The sequence below is a fragment of the Rhinolophus ferrumequinum genome, chromosome 4 (genome assembly GCF_004115265.2).
Source record: "Rhinolophus ferrumequinum isolate MPI-CBG mRhiFer1 chromosome 4, mRhiFer1_v1.p, whole genome shotgun sequence".
Taxonomy (NCBI): Eukaryota; Metazoa; Chordata; class Mammalia; order Chiroptera; family Rhinolophidae; genus Rhinolophus; species Rhinolophus ferrumequinum.
Window position 1 is genome coordinate 100,017,463 of NC_046287.1, and position 18,154 is coordinate 100,035,616.

The following is an 18,154-nucleotide window of genomic DNA, read 5'->3' on the forward strand; positions in this document are numbered from 1 at the left end:
GCCACTGCAGGTACAGTGCATAACAGGGCAAATTTGTTAATCATATTTGCATTTTCTGTATCCTTACTGATTTTGTCTGCTTAGTCTATCAGTTATTAAGGTATGTGTTTAAATTTTCCATTTTGATTGTGGATTTGTCTGTTTTCTCTTTTTAGTTTGGACAATTTTGCATTATCTATTTTGAGTATATATTATATATGTACAAATTTGGAACTGTTAAATCTTTTTGGTGACTTTATCTCTACAAGTACTTCCTGTTGTGTTTGTGTTATACACGTTTTCCCATTGTTTTACTTGCAATTTTCTGATTCTTACTTGCAATTTTCTACAGCATATTGGAATAGATTATATTTTCCAAAGATGGCTTTGATGATATTTCCCATCCCATGTGCTCTTCTAGAAACCACGGCCTCATCAAGAGGTAGAGTAGTTCCCTACCCCTTGAATCTGGGTGAGTGGGTGCCTGCTTCCATGATTAAGCTGTCGTGGAAGTGATGCTGTGTGACTTCCCTCTGGGAACCCGGCCACCATGCTGTGAGGAAGCCCAAGCAGCCCACGTTGAAGGATCAGGCAGAGCAGAACTGAGACTCTTGGCTCAGTCCTGGGTGGTCTCCTGTGACAACAAGCATCAACTTGCAGGCCGTGTGAGACATCTCGAAAATGGATCTCCAGCTCCCAGACAAGATATCCCAGCTGACTGCATGGGGCAGAGATGAGCCATTTCTTAAAAAAACTACCACAATTGCAGATTCATGATGAGAAATCAATGACTGTTGTGGTTTTCTGCCACTAAGTTTTGGTGTGGCTTCTTATTCAGCAATAGATCAGCAGAAGTGGAATAAAACCTTATGGATGGATTAGCTACATTGTTCTGGATTATTTGGAATTAGTTCTCTGATCAGATTAGTTTTAAAGGTATTAATTACCCCATTTCCCCTGGTAATGGGGGCACATGTTAACTGACCCATTGAATTGGGGTTTGAGACTGCACTGGCCATATTTAGCTATTCATGTCTATAAATCACAGAAGGGAATTATTTTAATAGCTGGGGTGACTAATCCTAACTATGGAGGGGAAACTGGATTGCTAGGACACAAAGAGGTAGGGAGTATGCCTGGAATGGAGATCCCCTGGGGCATTTCGGAGTATTCCCTTGTCTAGCGATTAAAGTCAAGGGCAAACTACAACTTCCCAAAACAGGCAGGACTGCTAAAGGCCCAGACCCTTCAGGGATGAAGGCTTGGTTCACCTCAACAGATAAGGAGTCATAAACGGCCACAGGTGCTTGCTGAAGGTCAAGGGAATATGGAATGGGTATTGGAGACAAGAATATAAACAGCCATGACCGTGTGATTACGTTGAAGAAACAGTGTTGGAACAGCTATTTCTTCTTTGGATTTGAATATATTTGTGTATGTTAACTTTTTCCTCTCTCCTCTCATTCCCGTACCGTTTAACATAATATGTGCTAATAGTACGTTGCAGGATATCAATAGGAGTGTGTGTGTGATTCAGTTAGGAGTGAAATTCACCCAAAGACCGACAAAGGGACTTTGTATCCCCCTTTGGGAGGAGGGTTGCTTGTTTTAAGTTTATGAAGGTTAGGGGATCATCTCAGTTGGAACCGTGACTTTGCTATCGTTTTCACTGTTAAGTTAAAAACATTGAAAGAAAAAGCATGCACAGTCAAGGACTGTGGTTGCTTTGTGCTCCGTCATATTAGCTCAACTGGAACTTGTGTTTAGCAGAATTCACTTCCCGGGGTGGTTCTTCGTTGGCGCCGAGCACAGTGGAGGGCCCGGGGCACTGCGGTCTCTGACGCTGCACAAGCTGCCCTGACTGCTGTGGGGAAGCACCAGGCCCCAAGTTCCTCCAGCGTCTTCTCTCAGCTTTGATGATTTCTGGGCCCAGCAGGAGGACACGGAATTCCTGAGAAAGACGTGGGATCTAGTCTGTCCCGAATCTGGGTGTCCTTTTAGGCTCCACTTTGCCCTGTTCGTGTTCACATCCAGCACCCCTTCCACACTACTGGCCGACCCCCCACCAGATGCAGACATCAGTGCTGCATAGATCCCCCGGATTATGTCAGACCTAAAACAAACCCCTTGTTCTTCATTACTCATGGTGGTAGTGCTTCTCTGAACCCTGACACACGTCTTCTTCTTCCCTTAATCCAACCTGGAAGTCTTTTTTTTTTTTTTCCTGCCCACTCAGTGGCCTGGGCAGCAGGAGCACAGACTAATCTTTACGGGCAGGCTGAGTGCTCCTCTTCAGTAGGGCACCGCTGATACGTGCAGAGGGCACTTTCATTGGTTGAGTAGCTGTAAACTTTGTTTGCATTTAGGTCAACATAAAAAATCCCAAATGAACTGTATTAGCCAGATCCTTGCTTTATACTAGGTAACGTGAAGGGGTTACAAGACTGCAAGAGACAAAGCTGCTTGCTTCCAGGAGCATTATTTTAATTTTACTAGTGGCATGTCTTAAGATTCTTTCTGTAATACAGTCTTTTTTCAGCAAGTCTCCTGATTTCAAGCTTTTCATCAGAGTATAAACTAGAAAATCTGCACGGAAACAAATATCTGATCTTTGAAACAGTAAAATCAGTGATTAATATTGAACGATATTGAATATAGAACTCTGTGATATTTAAAATTATAATGAGCACATTACACATAGTAGAAATATTAAAGTGATTTTCTGGAATAGGGTGCTTAACCAATAGAAATGGTGGCAGTGGGCTTTGCTAAGTTAAAAGTACTTCTGTAGGCTGGTAGTAGCTGTGTGTGGGGAGAACAACAATATACTTGATTATCAGGGTTACTTCCAAGTATAATTAATATTAAAATCATAGAATCTCACCGGAATATAAAGAGAGTCTTTAAGTCCTTTGAAAACTTGTAAGCTAAGAGAGCACGTTGCTTTTACTACCACAGTGACTCCAATATCTGTGCAACATATACAAGTATATATAAGTATGATGACAGGGATGAAAGACTATGTCTTCTAGCAGAAAGGTCACAGATACACGAAAAAATCTTTTAACGTAGCAGTCATTTATAACCGCCACAAATAGGAAGGCTTTTGTTTTCAGTGCACCAAAAATTTGTCAAAACGAGATTAACACTAGGCAGTTGCTAATAACCTTGTAAAGAATTAGAGAGATGAACTTAGAGCATCAGACGACATAGAACTTTATGAATATATAATATATAAAGGCAGTTTTAAACTTCATTTCTGGGACTCAAAAATAGTCCATCCTCACTTATCCACATGTAGTTTCCACTCTAGATTGCCCTGGGTGAGAATTTTTAAATGCAGGCTACTGCAATCACTAACACAATCACCAAGCACTTAGAAAATGTGAAGTTTTCCCAATTATTGGTACTTAATATGAATTAATATTAACATTAGATTTTTAGCAATCTGTTGCTGGAGAAATGTTGCTGGAGGCCACTCAGACAAAAAATAATTCTCACACTATATCCCAAAGCAAATACAATTGATGAATTACTTGCAGTTTTGGATGAAATCTTCATTAGCATGAGAATGACTTACAGTTGACCGAAAATATATTTTCAGTTAAGGATACTCAAGAATGAACCCTTCCTAAAGAGACAGGCCTACTATAGGAGTAGACAGTTGCTACAAAATGTGGTTTTAGGAGATATGAAATGTGTGAAAAGTAAGACCTCCAGACAATTTTTATCTGCATCATGTCTTTTTCATTCAACAATAGATCTTAGAGAACATTAGATGAACATTGAGGTGATTTCCAATTTGACTGTTATCATCACTGCCTCAAATGAATACTGTTATGCATGCCTCCTTGAGCACAAACGTTTTTCTAGCGGGGGATACGTGTGGCACTGTTGGGTCGTAGGGTATATTTAAAAATTTTATAGCTCTGGCCGAGTGGCCCTCCAAAGTGGCTTATCAGTTAGCCTTCTTCCCAATTGTTTGTTCCTGGGATTTTAAAACACAAACACATTTTTGGTTTTGACTACACAAGTTCACAACAGAAAGGAACGGATGCCTTAAAAATCATTTCAATGTGAGACTTTACATATTCACATACTAAAAGGAGAGTCAGAAGAGAGAAGATGCTGACTAGATTCCTGGGGAAGGGTAGGGGGAGTTCAGAGCACAAGAGAAGGTTAGTCCTAGATAGAAGGGGCTCCTGTTCTAATAAGTTAGGACAGTGCTTTCTTTCTATGGACGTATGAAGTAGAAAGCAAGGTAGAAGGGTTGGGAGGGGGGAGTCAAGAATGTGGACAAGTTTTAAAGATGGGTGATAGAAGGAAATGAGAAGCGTATGACTAGGACAGTGTTGTCTCTACGCGTGTTCAAGGAATACTAACTCCACCAGGGAACTAGAGGGAAACGTGTTCTGTGTAAAACATTTTTGAAATTCCGCATATTAGATCCTGCTTTTAGGGAATTACACATATGACCATTGAAGGCTCTGAAAAATAAGTGAAGTAAATAAAATTGTTTAATTCAGTGTTTCCCAACCTCTCTCGACAATAGAATCTTTTTCTTTGTGTACTATGAATTAATATACTGTTGAACCAGTCTTCCATGAAACATACCTTGAGAGAATACCATACTAGTGAAAAATGAGAAGAAATGGCCAAGTGTCCAGCTAGTCTTCATAAAATTAATTTATTTGAAAACCAAACCAAAAATACAGAGAACAATTCAACAAACATCCACGCACTCATTCCTCAGAATTAAAAGGTTAAGACTGAGTTACAGGAAATTTTAATGCTTACTTCCTACTAAAGAAATAATATATGTTCATGATACAAATTTGGAAAGTAGAGGAAAAACATAGGAAAAACCAACTTTATCATCTTACCACCTTAGCAAAACCAACGTTAATGTTTTGAGACAGTTACTCTAATCTTTACTTCTATTAGGTTTTTTTTATTGTTACATCATTACAATAATACAGCATATATAATTTTGTATAATGTTAAATATTTACTTGTATCATAAGCACTGTTGCATTTTCTTAGTTATCATTTTTAATAGCTGCATAATATCCCAACTGGGCAGTCTACTATTTAACCATTCCCCTTGCTTTTAGGATTTTGGTGGTTTGTGCAACTTTTTCTGTTTTTGGCTTTCATATGTAATACTGCAATGAGCACATGGAGCATAAAACTTATTTATAGTTATTTTCTTGGGATTTATTTGCCAAATAGAATAATAACAGTTCAAAGACAATGCACATTTTAAAAGTTTTTGGAAAAACACTGCTAACTTGTTTGAACAATGTATTAAAGTGCCTGTTTGCTGTTTCCCCCAATCTAATTCAGTTTTCATTTTTGTTAGCATTGGTCAATTTTTCCAGTTGATGGAGATTTACAAATCCTAATCTGTCGTTTATTGAACTATCTATCCCTATTGGCTTTGCAATATACTGCAGCACTGCTAAATATGCTATACATTTCTTCATCTAGGCAGTAGATACCATTTTTCCCCCCATAAAAATAGGCTAAAGACAGAGTCCAAAAGACAGCCGTACAGATCATGTTGACATGTATCAATTTATCAATACTCTTTGGATATTTTTCTTGGAGCTCCAAAGCCAGCTTTATTAATATTCTGATTATGACTAATCAAAGAGTACCGAAGTCACCTAACTCTAGTATCTTAGCCTACTTTTCTCCATCTTGTTCACAAGGATTTAATAGAAAAGTTTCTTAAATGTAGTACTGAGGGATGATTTATCTTTGGCATTTTCCTCATCGTTCTCAGTAACTCTTGAGGACACAGGCTATATCTTACACATTCTTGTATATCAGAGTCTAGCACAAAACTTGCTTGGTAAATAGTACATAGTAGATTCCCAATAAAGGTTTGAATGATATGCTTAATTTGGCACAAACTTAATGAATCTCTGTTGTCTCACCATACACACCGCTTTCCAAGCCATCAATAGACATGTATGTTCATTCAGAAATGGCAAAACGTGTAATGGAAAGAGCATGTTTTGTAACTGGAAGTCATGAGTTTAAGTAAGTCCTTCCTGGCATTGCAATTTACAAACTGGTAATTTTGTGTAATTCCAGGCCTTACTCGGTTTGTTCACTTACAAAATGGTGATAACCCATCTTCATTTTCTTGACTTTTTAAAAACCCTGTAATAACTTTCTACTGCACTCAAGAGAAAGTCCAACCCTTTCACATGCATTATAAAGAATTTTGTGATACAGTCCCTGCTCAATTCTGCACTATCACTATGCTAACAATCTAATCTCTCTTTCACCTCAGGGCCTTTTGTACAAGCTGTTTGTTTAGTCCCAGAATGCTCTTTCTTGCACTCTTATATGTCGACTACTCCTAGCAGTGATACTAGCAATGTCAATAGCTACAACCTATTGGAATTCTTACTAAACATGGGACACTTTATTAGTTTATACTTTATGAAATAAGTACTATTGTTATCTGTTTCACATATAAGGCACAGAGAAGTGAAGCAACTTACCCAGAGTAACACAGCTATCAAGTACAGGTACTGGGTTACAAACTCAGAGCTGTCTGAATTAAAAGTGGAAATTCTCAACTCCTGCTATTAAGGTACCAACTTTATCCACCAAGTATAACATCTGTAAGATCTTCGAATAGTCAATGTGATAGGTTAGCAGTTAAGACATTGGTTTATAATCACTGGTTTACTTTCTGCTTTCTTGACCTAGGATAAATAAGCCGTTTGAACTCAGACAAGACTGCATCTTGTATACTATTGCATCCCCAACACCCAGTATAGTTCCTGGTACACGTAATGGGCATTAATAAATATTTGTTGAATAAGTAAATATGGGAAAATGTTTTTAAACAAAGACATAACACAATGTTATTATTTTCTAATTTAACTAAGGAATATCACCAGGCTTACCACTTTGTGGTCTATGGAATCCAGTTTTTCTCTTTTTTGCAGTATGGCACACTTGCTTACGTCTGTTCTTCTGTAACCTGTTTGAAAACACTGCCAACAAACATCCCCCCTTAACAAATAAAATACAGCCTTTGAGAAAATCTTTTAGAAGGATACAAACTAAAACGTTAAAATTATTTTCCCTTCATAGCAATTCTTGAAAATTCCTGAATTTTTTTTTTTTAATATAGCAGAGCACATCAGAGATCGCTTTGGGAAAAATTATCTTTTAGAAATGAATTTCAAATGAAGACAGGCTGATTGGAGAAAAGCAACCTAGCACATTTATGCATAAAACCTTCCCGTGCTGCCTAAGCAGTGTTGTCAGCAGGTGGCATCTTATTTTCCATATTTTACTGAAGGCTTTCAGTAACAGAGAAAACAGGCGCTGCACTGAGCAAAAGGTTTGTGTATATCAACCTTTTTTCGTTCAATTTTTTGATAAAACGTCCAGAAGTCAAAGTAATAATCAATCTTGTAGTTCTCATCATCTTCAAAAGATAGGAAAAAAACCTGGATGGTGAAAAAAGCGGGAAAGGAAGTGTGGCAAGCAGGATGAAACTATTCTTCAAATAGAGCACGGGCTTGGGTTCCGTTCCCAGGTGCGGCGCCTCAAATTGACCGTTTGAATTCTGTTAATTTTGTCCTTTCCATCAAAAATTGGCACCTGGCTTTATAAAAGTATACACAAAAAAGGAAAGTAGTCGTCTGGTGAGAACGTCACCACCCGAATCAGCCTCTGGGAACGCCACCACCGACCTCCGGTCCTACCGCCGCCGGCTCGCGGGTGCCCCGGGGGCCGGACGCCAGGCAAGGCATCCCCTCGCGTTCCCGCTACCCACAAGCCCCCGCGCCTCGGCGCGCATGCGCAGCGGCGACGGTCGTCTCAGGAAGAGGAAAATGGAATAAACAACTCGGAGGAACCAGAGCGCGAGAGAGCGAGTGGAGGCAGAATTTAAAAATAAACCGGCCCCTCCGCCCTCCCCACCCGTTCGCGGCCGCCGCTCTCCCTCCCCTAGCCTGCGCCCTCGAAGTCCCCGTCTGGGCCCGGGCGCCCACCCCGTCGTCCCGCGCGGCCCCTTTAAGAAAAGAGAACGAGAGTGAGTGAGAGAGAATCCCAACTCTCCCCCTCCCCTCCCCTCCTTTTTACCCCCTCCTCCCTCCCCTCTCCCCTCCCCCCTCTCCCCGGGCGGCTCCGGCTCCCGCAGCGGGACAGACCCACCCGCCCAGGCTTTTATCCGGCACCGGCAGCGTCCTCTTTCCCTCCCTGGTCTATGGTGGCGGCGGCTCCTCGGGCGGCAGCGGAAGACGAGGCTGCGGCGTTGCCATGAACAGTGGCGGCGGCCTCCCGCCCCCCTCGGCCGCCGCCTCCTCTTCCTCCTCCTCGCTGGCGGCGGCAGTGGCGGTGGTGGCCCCGCCGGGGGTCGGGGGTGTCCCCGGCGGGGCGGCGGCGGGAGTGAAGCTGAAGTACTGCCGCTACTACGCTAAGGATAAGACTTGCTTCTACGGGGAGGAGTGTCAGTTCCTGCATGAGGACCCGGCCGCTGGAGCTGCCCCGGGCCTCGGCCTCCATAGCAACAGCGTCCCCCTGGCCCTGGCGGGCGCGCCGGTGGCCGGCTTTCCCCCCGGAGCGGTCCCGGGCGGGGGAGCCGGGCCGCCCCCGGGGCCCAAGAAGACGGACCTGGGAGGTCCGGGGGCTGGAGCCGCAGCCGGCGGAGCGGGCAGCAGCGGGATACTCGATGGACCGCGGCTGGCAAGTGAGTGTGGCTCGGACTGGGAGGGCGGCCTCGGCCTTGGGGCGGCGGCGGACGGAAGGCCTGGGGCCGAAGGGGGGCCGGATGAGGCCCTGCCGCCGAGCCTGGCTCGCGGGTTCCCCCCTGCCTTCCGAGGCGGTCTGAGAGGCCTAGACCGGGCCTGAGTCCGCCTTGCTTCTTCCTGCTTTCCCTCCCCACAGCCTTGGGTGAGCCGGGAATGAGGGGAGGCTGGGTTCCCGGGAACGTGGGTGGGTGGACTGGGGTGATGGGAGTGGGGGGCGGGGAGGAAGGGGGATGGGTTGTGGCGTGCGGTGTGTGAGAAAGGGGGTGTCGTTTCCGGGGGGTGTGGAAAGGGGCTGGGTTTGCAGGCACATGTGTTTTGCGTGCCCGTGTGGAGTGGTGTCTGCCGAGTGTTGAGGTTCCCTAGTGGGTGTGTGTGGGTAGGGGGCGGGAGGTGAGGGGCGGGCTTAAGGCTTCCTGGAGTAGGTTGAAAGAACGGAAAAAGTTTGTCTAAAGCGTATGGAAGAAAGATTTTCCAGGCAAGAAATGCTTTCGAAGGATTCGGAGTGAACGGACAGCAGCTTTTATAGTGTTCACGTTTAGTTGAGTAGGAATTGCACAAGACTTTCATTTTAACAGTGTTCTTCAAAGCTGGACTAAGATTGCTGGGTGTCAGTAGGGATCATATCTTACACAACTTTATATCCCGCACACTCTTAGCACGAAGTTATGTGCAGCGAACGTTTGTGTGCGACTGAGCACTTGAGTTTAGAAGTCTTAGGTCTGTTAGTATTTTTTACAATTATTTGTTATTTATTCATTTGCCGCTCTTTAGTTGTTTGTGAGTGGAGTTCACAATTATAATAAGTGTTTAAGTGTAATCTGTTTTACTGAATGTTGCCCTTAAGGAAGAAGTAGAGCAGGTTTACTTTTTTTATTTCTGAATATATTGAGCATTTCTAAACCAAATGGGAAAGTCCTACTTTTTGGAAAATTCTAAAGTTTTTGGATCATAAAATAATTTGATAGGCAACTTGGACGTCAGAACATTACTGTCTTTTTTCTTTTAAACTACAAATGAATTTGAAGTTGTAGCAGTTAACTTGCTCTATGGAGATCATTAAGTTCTTCCCAGAGATTAGTGTGTGTGCGTTTTTTTAAAGATTGTGTTTCTTTTTCTGGGATGGGCTTGACTTTAATGCATATATATTGGTGAGGTTGATATGCTAAGGTTAATTTGTAACAGACTGTTTTGTAAGAAATGGTTACATTATTTGTGGACTTTTATCACCTTTGAGAAGCACCTTTGCATTTTCAGGATAAACTTGCTGGATGTGAGAGTTGTGACTCAAATTAAGAATGATGTTTCAGTCGTAAGCAATGAAACTGAACAGTAGTTTTGTTATTTACAGAAAGAGGCACTTTCAAAAATGCTGGTATTTTGATTTAATATGTTATCTTTCTAGGATTTTCTGATACACAGAGTAGTAGATTTGGGACATGAAAGACAGGTGAAGATGGGAGATGGAGGAAAAATACTGACAGTGGCTCAAAGATGGGGAATCATTTCATAACTCAGAAAAGGAAAGTAATTGGAATATAGGGTCTTGAGAGGACAAGCAGTTAATGCAAGGAAGGCATTTTAAAATTAATATTTAGTCATGTAACAATTATTTGATTAAATAGCTGACTTATGTATGTGGATTCGTTAGGGCTTGCTTTAACTTGACTGGTCTCCTGGAAGGAAGCCTAAGTCTCCTGTTTTCTGCTATAGGTAACTCTCAGTAGTACCTAGATTGTGACTCCTTATGGGTGAGATAAAATTGCTTCATATCCGTGAGTGGCAAGTAAAGCTGCTTAGGAATCAACACAGAAGAGGACTGTGTTGGTGATTTAATGGCTACTTTGAATTTTTACTCTTGACTAATTTTTAGTCTACTTTCTATCTTTAATGTATTCTTAAACTGTATCTTTTGTATTCTTAAACTGTATCTTTTGAGACAGGCTTGATTTGTTAAATAAGTGTATGAGGCAATAGGAAGTACGTCCAAGATGGCAGCTTAGGAGGATGCTGAACTACCCATGAACACACGGAATATATATCTATTATATAGAGCAGTTCCTCCTAAGGGATAACTGAGGGCCAGTTGAACAGCTTCTGCATTATAAACGAGAGAGAGAGAGAGAGAGAGAGAGAGGAGAGAGGAGAGAGAGAGAGAGAGAGAGAGAGAGAGAGAGAGAGAGAGAGAATATCTGAGATCAAGAGATCGCATGGAGGAGATTGGGGAACTTGAAGAACTCTCCAGGATCTGAGGGAATTCTCCAGGAGTGGAGAAGCCGGTGAGCACCATTGGTTACATTCTCCCTCCACCTGGATAGTGCAAGCGGGCGTTGTATCCAGGTGCTGTGGCCAACCTGCAAGGCAGCAGTAGTGCATTCCCAGACACCCTTCTTGGAGGTAGCTCCACTGGGAACAACAGGGCAAGGTAGAGTGTGTCTCCCTCCCTCCCCCTCATCCCCCATTCAGTGGATTAAATAGGACACTGCAGTCCTGTGCACCAGGCTGCCCACGCAGATTCAGCAGGGTGCTGAAGTGTGGGGACCCTGGCCTGCCCTGACCCCATTCTGGCCACAGACAGCTAGAACAGGGGGCTACCACATATGCACGCACACAAGGCTGCCCCGCCCTGAGCCTGCTTTTTCTGGCCAGGCAGCACCCCAGGTGCTAAATGTGCCCTCCCCCACTCCAACCGGCCTGCCAAAACCACCTGGCACACAGTCTATACAGAGGCCTCTTCTATACAGGACCAACTTTTTCAATATTGGGAGAGTTAGGGATTTCATCTAATTCATAGGAGCAAACACAGGAAGTCAAACAAAATGAGAAGACAGAAATATATTCCAAATGAAGGAAAAACCTTAGGAAAAAACCCTAATGAAATGGAGATGAGTAATTTGCCTGATAAAGAATTCAAATAAATAGTCATAAGTATGCTCACCAAACTTGAGTGTAGGGTAGAGGAACTCAGAGAGAACTTCAACAAAGAGTTAAAAAATATAATAACCAGTCAGAGCTGAAGAATACAATAACTGAAATTAAAAATACACTAGAAGTAATCAACAGCTGATTGGAGCCACCTGGAAGATAGAATAGTGGAAATCATCCAATCAGATCAACAACAAACAATTTTTTAAAATCAGGATAGTGAAGAAACCTCTGGGACAATATCAAGTGCACTAACATTCTCATTATAGAGATCCCGGGAAAAGAGAGAAAAAGGGGGAGAAAGTATGTTTGAAGAAATAATGGCTGAAAACTTCTCTAATGGGGGAAGGAACAGACATCCAGTTCCAGGAAGCACAGCGAGTTCCAAACAAGATGAACACAAAGAGGCCCACACCAAGACATACTGTAATTAAAATGGCAAAAGTTAAGGATAAAGAGGTAATCTTAAGGCAGCAAGAGGAAAACAAATCACATACAAGCGGGACCCCGTCCCGTCCCACCTCAATAAAGCTAATAAGGCTGATTTCTCAGCAGACACATTACAGGCCAGAAGGGAGTGGCAGGAAATATTTAAAGTGCTGAAAGAAAGAAACCTGTAACCTAGAATACGAGGTCGGGCAATTCAGCTCTCTCAAACTCCTCCTAGAAAAAGTGCTCCATACCTCATTGCTGAATATCACTGTGGTCACCTTTGAAGTACTCCCCTTGGGAAGTACTCCCCTTGGGAAGCTATGCACCAATGCCAGAGCCAAGTCCACCCTTCAAAGTAATTTTGGAACTGTTTTTCTGGAATGGCCAATGGCCATCAGAGCTGTCGTTGTATTACCCTTGATGTCCTGAATGTCATCAAAATGTCTTCCTTTAAATATTCCCTTTATCTTCAGGTAAAGAAAGAAGTCATTGGGGGCCAGATCAGGTGAGTAGGGAGGATGTTCCAATACAGTGATTTGTTTACTGGCTACAAACTCCCTCACAGACAATGTCATGTGAGCTGGTGCATTATCGTGATACAAGAGTCATGAATTGTTGGTGAAAAGTTCAGGTCGTGTAACTTTTCCACACAGCCTTTTTTGCACTTCCAAATAGCAAACTTGGTTAACTGTTTGTGCAGTTGGTACAATTCATAATGAATAATCCCTCTGATATCAAAAAAGATTAGCAACGTTGGTGCAACAAGTTCTTGAAATTAATTGTCACACCTTGTACTCTACCCTGTAAGGTTACCATTCAGAATTCAAGGAGAATTTCCCAGATAAGTAAAAATTAAGGGAGTTCATCACCACTAAACTGGCTTTAGAAGAAATGTTAAAGGGTCTTCTTTAAGCAGAAAAGTCCATAACCAGAAATAAGAAAATACATGAAAGGAAATAAATCTCACAGGTAAAGGCAAATATTGAATTAACATAGTGAATTGGCCATTTAAACAACTAGTATTAAGGTTAAACTACAATAAATAGGGGGTACACAAAACAAAAAGGTCTAAAATATGACATTAAAGACAAAATGTGGAGGGGTAAGTAAAAACATGGTGCTTTGAAATGTGTTTGAATTTAAATGTCTATCAGCTTAAAATAGATTGCTATGGATAGATGGATATATATGAACCTCATGGTAATACAAAACAAAACCTACAAAAAACATGCAACACACAAGTATACACTCACAAATAGAAAGGAACACAAACAAAACGCTAAAGAAAACACGCAAACCAAAAGGAAAGAAGAAAGGAACAGAACTACAAAAACAACGAACAATGAACAAAATGGCAACATATACATATCAATAATTAAATGTAAATGGACTAAATGCTCCAATCAGAAGACGGTGACTGAATGGAGAAAGGAAAACAAACCCATCTACATGCCTCCTACAAGAGTCTTGTTTCAGGTCGAAAGATGGAAAGTGAAGGGATGGAAAAAGATATTTCCATGCAAATAGAAATGAAAAAACAAGCCGGGGTAGCAATACTCACATCAGATACACCCTGACTTCAAACTGTATTACAAAGCTAAAATAATCAAAACAGCATGGTACTGACACAAAAACAGATAGATCAATGGAACCTAATAGCCCAGAAATAAACCCTTGCTTATATGGTCAATTAATCTATAACCCAGGAAGCAAGAATATAACATGGAGAAATCATGGTCTCTTCAGTAAGTGTTGTGGGGAAGACTGGACAGATGAATAAAAAAAAAATGAAAGTGGACCGCCATATACAAAAATAAATTGAAATGGATTAAAGACTTAAATGTAAGACCTCAAACTGTAAAACTCTTAGAAGAAAATGTAGGTAGTAAACTCCATGACATCGGTCTTAGTACCATCTTTCTGGATAAGTTTCCTCGAGCAAGGGAAACAAAAGCAAAACTAAACAAATGGGACCACATTAAAAAGTTTATGCACAGTGGAAAAAACCATCAATAAAACTAAATGGAGAGAAGATATTCACAAATGATATATCCAGTAAGGGATTAATATCTAATATACAGAGGATGCCAAAAAATGTATCCATATTTTAAGAAAGGAAGAAACTGTTAAAATTGTAATACAATGAGGTAATTCATTTGATTAACCCCATCTTTTGAGCAACCATCATACTACACATCATACTACACATTGCTACTGTAATTCAATTCAACTTCAAAAAGTAATGCATAGATAACATCTCTTAAAATGTGTACATTTTTTGGCACCTTTGGTATATATAGAGCTCATACAACTCAACATCAAATAAATCAATCCAATTTAAAAAATGGGCAGAAGACATGAATAGACATTTCTTCAAAGAAGATGTACAGATGGTGAAAAGACATATGAATGCTCAGCATCACTAATTGTCAGGGAAATGCAAATAAAAGCCACAGTGAGATATCACTTTATACCTGTCAGAATGGCTATTGTCAGAAAGACAAAAAACAAGCGTTGGCGAGGATGTGGGGAAAAGGGAACCCTTGTACACTATTGGTGGGAATGTAAAATGGTGTAGCCACTATGGACAGCATTATGGAGTTTCATTAAAAATTTTAAGATAGAACTACCTTATGACCCAACAATTTTACTTCTGGGTATTTATCTGAAGAAATCTAAAACACTAATTTGAAAAAAAAATGCATCCCTATGTTCATTGCAGTGTTGTTTACGATAGCCAAGACACAGAGGCTACCTGGGTGCCTATCTTCAGATGAATGGATAAAGAAGTGGTACATACATGCAATGGAGTATTACTCAGCATAAGAAAGAATGAAATGCCATTTGTGACAACATGGATGGACCTAGAGGGTATTGTGTTAAGTGAAATAAGTCAGAGAAACTCAAATACCTATGATTTCACTTGTATGTGGAATCTAAAAAGAAAACAAATGAACAAACAAAACAAAAACAGACTCCTACAAACAGAAACAGGCTGATGGTTGCCAGAGAGAAATGGGGTGGGGAGGGATAGTTGGAAAGGGGGAAGGGGACTGAGAGGTACAAACATCCAGAGAAGAAAAACTAAGATTTGCCTTTCAAAAACCAAAAAACAAACACAAACGTGTATGAGGCGGTTAAAATAGCACATTCTAAGAAGTATTGCTATTAGAAGAAGTTTAAGTTTGTTAGTTGCTGACCTGATCATGTAAGCTCACTGAGACAATTTTATTTTGCTTTTATTTTTTTTCTCCACTTTTCTTTACATGTAAGATTGTACAGTATTTCTTTAGCTGTGAGGTCATAAACTGATCTGGTACGCTGGTGCTGTCTGCAGAATTATTTTGTATGGGAGTGTGTGTGTGTGTTTAAAAGTTTTTATTTTATCGTGGGGTAAGTGTACAAATTGTAAGTTTTTGTCATTTTCACAAGATGAACTCATAGCTTATAACCAGCAGTCAGATCAAGGACTAGGACATAATCAGTACCCCCAGAAACCCTGTGCCTGCCCCCTCCCAGGCACTGTCCTTCCCCAAAGGTAACTGCTAATTTCTAACACTGCATTGTAATCCTGTAGATTCATTTTTCACTTTTTTTGTATTTTCTTTGAACTTTCTGGGAATGGAATCATATAATATGTCCTCTTTTTGGGGGCTTCTTTCAGCATATTTGTGAGATTCATCCATGTTACATAGGAATAGCTTCTAGTTTCATTCCTGTATAGTGTTACACTGTATGAATATACCACATTTTATTTTCTCAGTTTACCGTTGGTGGGCAATGGAATGTTTCCAATTTTTATCTGTAAAGGAGAGCGCTGTTTTGACCATTCTTGAAGATGTATTTTGGTGAACAAGTCTCTGCGTTTCTGTTGGATCCCCTCGGAGTGGACTTGCTGGGTCCTCCTAGGGTGTACTAACTACGCATAGATGTTCATCTTCAGCACAGGCTGTCACCCGGTTTTCCGAAGTTGCCGTGCCACGTCGAGCAGTGTATGCGAGTCCTACCGCAGCTGCTCCACATTCTCCCCAGCAGTCGGTATTAGCCGTCTGACAGTTTTAACCATTTTGGAAGCTAAAATTCATGGTATAATTTTGTGTTTGTAGTTTGCATGTGTGTGGATGGTACTTGAATTAGTTGACAACATTAAAAAATGAGAAGATTTAATACAGAAAAAGATTTCTGGCTTCCTTTGAAGGGTTACTCTTACTTGTATTGGAATTAGGCCTGTTGATGGGGCAAGGCTCCGTGTCGCCTTACTCCCTGATGGGGGACTTATATGCCTGTCTCCTCTATGCGTTTGTTTTTATTACATTTTTTGGGGGGTGACAATTGTTAGTCAAGTTACATAGGTTTCAGGTGTACAATTCTGTAATACAGCATCTCTATATCACATTGTGTGTTCACCACCCAGTCAGTTCTCCTTCCATCACCATATAGGTGATCCCTTTTACCCTCATCTACCACTGGCATTTGGGTTTTTGACCTTTGCTTTATTTAGTACTTCATATTTGTAGAATTGTTTTGTCAGTGTTTCAGATCCTGTTGAAACTTTAGATTTAAATGCCAAGACAAAATTGTATCCTTATTCTGCAAGTATTGGAAAACTGAAGCACAAAGATTTTTTTCTTCGTGGTATAGTTAGTTGCAGTGATGTTTCAGTTTTGTAAGGAAACTGTACTCTCATTTGTTGCTTACTTTTTATGTATCAGAGTGTTGCGTTTTCTTATCCAGCTCTGTGTTGACCGGGCGATGTGATAGTAACACGTTCTGGCTTTGAACATTGTTGTTTGGGAAATAACAGGTTATTTTTAAAAGTACTTACTGTAAAATTTTGACTTTTCATATTTCTTTTGGACTTGGGATCTTGTAAGGCTTAAATGTGGATTTATTTGGGTTCCATTGAATTATTGATTCTTGACATTTTAATGATGTAATTCTAATATTTTCAAGTAACTAGACTTTTAATCTTCAAGGTGCTCAATTTTTAGCAGCTGAACTATTTATTATACTAGTATTTGTATTTTGCATGCATTGTTTTATTTGAAACCCAATAGATTTGTTTATTTTATCAAAATGAACTTATTTTTCAATTCTAGTTGAGTTAGTAGTGAAGTATTTGGCGTAAGACATGTCTAAGGTGGATCCAGGCTCTCTTCCTTATTAGCTTTGTGATCTTGGGCAAATTTTTAATCCTAAACCTCAGTTTTTCTCATTTTAAAAATGAAAGTAATACTACACCTACTTCCGAGAGTGGTAGGAATGCATGTGACACTCAGTGCATCGCTTGGCACAGTGAAGTTTCAGCCTTAGGTGCTGCTGTTATTGAGTATTATTAATAATAAATCTGTAATTGACTGTACATTTCATTCCCCTCAATCTTTGAGATTATACAGTCGGCTGACGTGTGCTGTGCCGTCAGGCCTGTGATGGTTGTGTCTGTACTGAGCATGTACAGGCTTTTTTGGTCATGATTCCCCGAACAATAGAGTATTGACAACTGTTTCCATAGCACTGATATTGTAGTAGGTATTGTAAGTCATCTAGAGGAGACTCAATAGGGAGGGTGCGTGTAGGTCAGATGTAAATCCTACACCGTTTTATTTGAGACTTGAGTACCTGAGGATTTTGGTTTCTGTGGGCTCCTGGAACCAATCCCAGCGATCCTGAGGGACGACTATACTTTGAAGACCAGTAAAATAGCTGCAGATTATTGAACGGACTGTGGTGGTCTCAGGAAAGAGAGGGAGCAGTGGGTGGATAACTTGAATATACTGACTTGGGAATGGGTAATGTGTGTGGCAAAATGTTTTTGTTTAAGCCAGGATTGCACTTGTCTTCCTACAAACTTGTATTTGCTGACAGGAAAGTGAATACTGGGAATTTGCCATTAGGGTAGCGGGTATAAGTTTAAACATTTTTATTGGACAATACACAAGGACTTTGTAAGAGCATTCATTTCACTCAGTTAATACTGTGCGTGCAAGGTGACAAGTTTTGATCTGGGTGATGGGAGTACAGCATTGACCAAAACA

At 40.8% G+C, this 18,154-nt stretch overlaps 1 protein-coding gene across 6 annotated transcripts in view; it reads left to right on the forward strand.

Annotated features, from left to right (window-relative positions):
- The first annotated feature begins 5,207 nt into the window (after positions 1-5,207).
- Positions 5,208-18,154, forward strand: part of PAN3 (poly(A) specific ribonuclease subunit PAN3) — a 137,926-nt gene continuing 124,979 nt past the window's right edge. For 3 of the 6 annotated variants that reach the window (XM_033103821.1, XM_033103822.1, XM_033103824.1), the window contains exon 1: positions 5,208-8,704. In XM_033103821.1, the coding sequence (XP_032959712.1) occupies positions 8,275-8,704 (430 nt within the window). In that variant the 5' untranslated portion in view covers positions 5,208-8,274. The remainder of the gene's footprint in view (positions 8,705-18,154) is intronic. The other 3 variants (XR_004422803.1, XM_033103820.1, XM_033103823.1) reach the window with 1 other exon arrangement.